General features: G+C 35.7%; 1 protein-coding gene across 1 annotated transcript; it reads right to left on the bottom strand.

Moving 5' to 3' along the window:
* Positions 1 to 2197: 2197 nt before the first annotated feature.
* LOC123641588 (olfactory receptor 52A5-like) lies at positions 2198 to 3148 on the bottom strand. Its single transcript, XM_045556469.1, has one exon. The coding sequence runs from the start codon at positions 3146 to 3148 to the stop codon at positions 2198 to 2200; it is 951 nt and encodes a 316-aa protein (XP_045412425.1).
* Positions 3149 to 4320: the final 1172 nt, after the last annotated feature.

The following is a 4320-nucleotide window of genomic DNA, read 5'->3' as shown; positions in this document are numbered from 1 at the left end:
AAAACTTCTTGGAGAAATGGCTCATTATAGAACTGAGACAGGAAATATCCAGGATGAACCTGGACCATTTTATAGTGCCATAAGTTAAGAAGTGCTAAAATACACACACGTATATATAAACACACACACATACACAAACATACATACCCACATCACACAAAGAGAAATAGAAGCCAAATGAAAGAGCTACCAATGACCAAACTGAAACAACTTAAGCATTAAAATAAATAAAAGGACACTGGATAATAATCTGAAGTACAATGTAAATATCCATAAATCCACACTGATATAAACAAATTATTGAATACATTAATCAGAGGGGGATAATAAAAATCTCTCATGTAGAAGAATTTGAAATGATTTATTCAATTACATAACTATTTTGACTTTAAGGAAGAGGAACATAAGTCTGTACTCCTTCAATGTGGACTGCATATAGTGACTTTAAAGAGTATCCTATAGAAATAGGAATTTAAAAAAAAGGAAAGAAAATGACTTCACAGTAAAGAAATATGAAAACACTACCTCAGCCAAGTAATCAAGGTCAACATACACAGTGATAAATTATGCTGATAGTAGGTACCCTTGATACAATGTGATCAAAATGACACTTTAACTCTGATCTTCTTTTCCTAAACACATAATCAAACTCTAATTCTAAGAATGGCATCAAATCAATTCTAGTACAAGGGCATCATACAAAATACCTGAATAGTATTCTTCAATAGTGTCAAGGTCATTAGAATAAAGGAAAGTCTCAGACATTTTCATAGCCAAGAGGAGTCTAAGGAGATAGGACAACTAAATGTACTGTTGCATCCTGGATGAAACTTTGAGGGCAAAAAGGAAATTAGGGAAAAAAAAACTAAGAAAATATTCTTAAAAACCATGGATTTTGTTAATTATAATATATTAGTATCAATTTATTAATTCTAACAATATGCCACACTAATGTAACATGCTAATAAAATAAAAAAATAGATGCTGTGTGTATGGAAACTCTTTGTGCTATGTATGGATTCTAATTTTTGTAAATCAAAATCTGTTCTAACAATAAAGGGTGTAAGATGGATTCCAATCATAATAAAGCACATGAACCTTTCTAGTGCTCAGATCATCATAAGACAAAAGTAACATAAGATGTGAATGGTGATGATAATACTAATGGATGATAGTGATCCAAATCCAAGAAGAAAAGAAGAATTGGTTCATTATCATTGGAATTATCAGGTGTAAGACTAAATTTATTCAGTGTTAAAGAACTTCATGCACTTAGTATTTTTAAATAGATGATAACACTTAAATTTAGGTGTGTGTTTAAGAAACTTTTTTGCAGTGAATGACAGGAGAAAGATCTTCAGTAACTGAAAAACAATCTTAGTGATTTCTGTTTTCTTTGACATCTCGTGACCAATACATTCTGTATCCCAAACAACTGAAACTGTTTAACTAAAGATAATAGCCTTGCTATCTTCAATGCAAACCTACAAGTTTATAAATCAGCACATTAGTATGGTGATTAGTATAATTTAGTGTGACCATAAAAATAGTACAAATTTCTTAGTACAAATGATGTCACTTGATATTTTTTGGAACTAACTGATGAGCAATATGTGCACAAAGGGAAGTAAAACACAGTAGAAATCAACCAGAGGGGAGGAGAGAGGATGAGAGGATCAAACCTACCTAATGGGTACAATGAACACTATTTGGGTGATGGACACACCTACAGCTGGGACTCAAGCATTACAAAAGTGATCCATGTAACCTAAAATATTTCTACCCCTTAATATTTTGAAGTAAAGAAAAACCAGAGACTGAAATATTAACATTTAATGTTGTTTATAAAACAAGTCCCTCTGCCTCATGATTCCGCTTCGGATGGGTAAAAATAAAATAAATAAAACAAAATATATAATGAAATAAAATCCATTGTTTAGAACTGATAATAATATAAATAAATCTTTACAATTCTAGCCTTTATGTCATCAATTGATTACATTTGATTAGCTCTGTGTTCTTTAATTAATTCAGTAACACAAACAAAGGAAATTGTTTAGCAGTCAAAGTCTTATTGTGAATGCAAAACTAGAACTTTATATTTTAGCACTCAGTGAACCTGAAAAGGCACAGATTTGGATAAAGAACAAGGTTGTTTCAGAGTGATTTTTTTTATTTAAATAAGATAAATTAGAAATCAAGAAGGATACTTAAGGTAGAATATCTTGGAAACTCCATCTCGAATTTGTTTGGTCTTCACTCCATAGACTATAGGATTGAGCAAAGGTGGGACAAGTAGGTAAAGGTTTGACAGAAGAATATGAATGTAGGATGGAATGCGGAACCCAAACCTATGTGTAAAGAAAGAGAAGAAATCCAGGAGATAAAACTCAAGGAAGACCAAAATGTGGGCAATGCAGGTGTTAAAGGCCTTGAGTCTAGCTTCCTTTTGAGGAAGATTGAAGACAGATATAAATATTCGAATGTAGGAGAAAATGATGAAGATTACATCAAGCCCAAGTATACTGAAAGCCACAAACAAACCATAGATCTTGTTGATATGAACATCTTCTGCTGCCAACTTCACAATGGCCATATGCTCACAGTATGAATGGGAGACCACAGTGGTCCGGTAGAATTTCAGGCGGCATTTGATGAGGATGAGACATGGAGCTGCAAGGACAGCTGCTCTGAGTATCACCCCAATCCCAATCTGAGTGAGAAGCTGGTGGGTAAAAATGGTTGCATGTCTCAGAGGTTGACAGATTGCCACGTAACGGTCCAGGGCCATGGCAAGCAAAATACCTGACTCAATACACTGGAATGTGTGGATGAGCCACATCTGCAAGAGACAAGCATCAAAGTCTATCTTGGAAAGGTGGAACCAGAATATTCCTAGCATTTTGGGTAGGATGCAGGTACTGAGAACAATGTCTGTTGCTCCAAGCATTGCCAGGAAGATGTACATGGGCTCATGGAGGCTGCGCTCAGTTTTGATGACAACCAGGAGCAGGGAATTCCCAAACAGAGCAATGATGTACATGGTACAGAACGGAATCCCAATCCAGAATTGCACAGATTCCAAGCCAGGGATCCCAACCAGCGTCAGCACCGAGGGCCTGAAGACTGTGCCATTTTGCTTGAGCATGTTGCTTAGGGCTCCTTAGCTGGCAGCTTCTGATTCAGGCTGGCAGTATTTTGGGGTGTCTCTGTTCTGTTTTCTGTCCTCATCTAGATTTATACAATCAGAGATTGAATGTTGTTTTACATGGGACTTTTCAGACATACTCTGTTACTGTTGAGTTAACTAACGAGGTCCAGGAATGGCTACATAGACTTCTTGTGTGATTTATCTGAGATTTCACTTCTATTTTCTTTCTTTTCTTCTCTCTCTCTCTGTCTCTCTCTGTCTCTCTCTGTCTCTCTCTCTCACTGTCTGCCTCTTTATGTCTGTGTTTGTGTCTGTGCCTATGTTTCTCTCTTATACACACACATACACACACAAATATATACTAACAGACATACAAACACTACTGCTGGAGAGAAGATACATTTCTAATATTATGAGAGCATGTGGTTTGTGTATAATCAGTTAAAAACTATCCTGAACAGCACCAGCTCTTTTTTTTTTTTCTTTGAGGCAGAGTCTCACATTGTTACCTGGCTAGAGTACAGTGGCATCATCATAGCTCACTGCAACCTCAAATTCCTGGGCTAAAGAGATCCTCCAGCCTCAGCCTCCTGAGGAGCTGGTACTAAAGGCTTGTGCCATCATGCCTCACTAATTTTTCTATTTTTTGTAGAAACAGAATCTCTTACTCAGGCTTGTCTCAATCCCCTGACCTCAAGTGATCCTCCCACCTTGGACTCCCAAAATACTAGGATTATAAGCATGAGCCACCAAGCCTGGCCACCACCAGCTTGATTTTATATAATAGGTTAGGGGTGCTTAACAGATATATTACTTATATCTTCTCATTTATTTAGTCAGTCAACACATCAGGGAGAAGAAAATAAAAGGGATTATCACTATTTCAGGAACTAAACTAAATGTTGGGTAAGTAAGAAATTATAGAGTAGCATCCTTACTCTCAAGGAGACAATGCCATATTACAAGTGTGATTTAAAAACTATATATATGAGGCATATAGATGTGATATAGTATGTTTTTTAAACTGTCTTTATCCAAAGGTAGATATTAAGGACATTTTATATGGAAACATGGATGAAAATAGAGATCTTAGACCTAAGCAATGAAAATGACACATTAAGCAAACCGTTTTATGAGAATTTATGAGAATTGCAAATTTTGTGCTGGGA

The sequence above is a fragment of the Lemur catta genome, chromosome 7, assembly GCF_020740605.2.
Source record: "Lemur catta isolate mLemCat1 chromosome 7, mLemCat1.pri, whole genome shotgun sequence".
Taxonomy (NCBI): domain Eukaryota; kingdom Metazoa; phylum Chordata; class Mammalia; order Primates; family Lemuridae; genus Lemur; species Lemur catta.
This window is presented reverse-complemented; position numbering and strand designations above follow the sequence as displayed.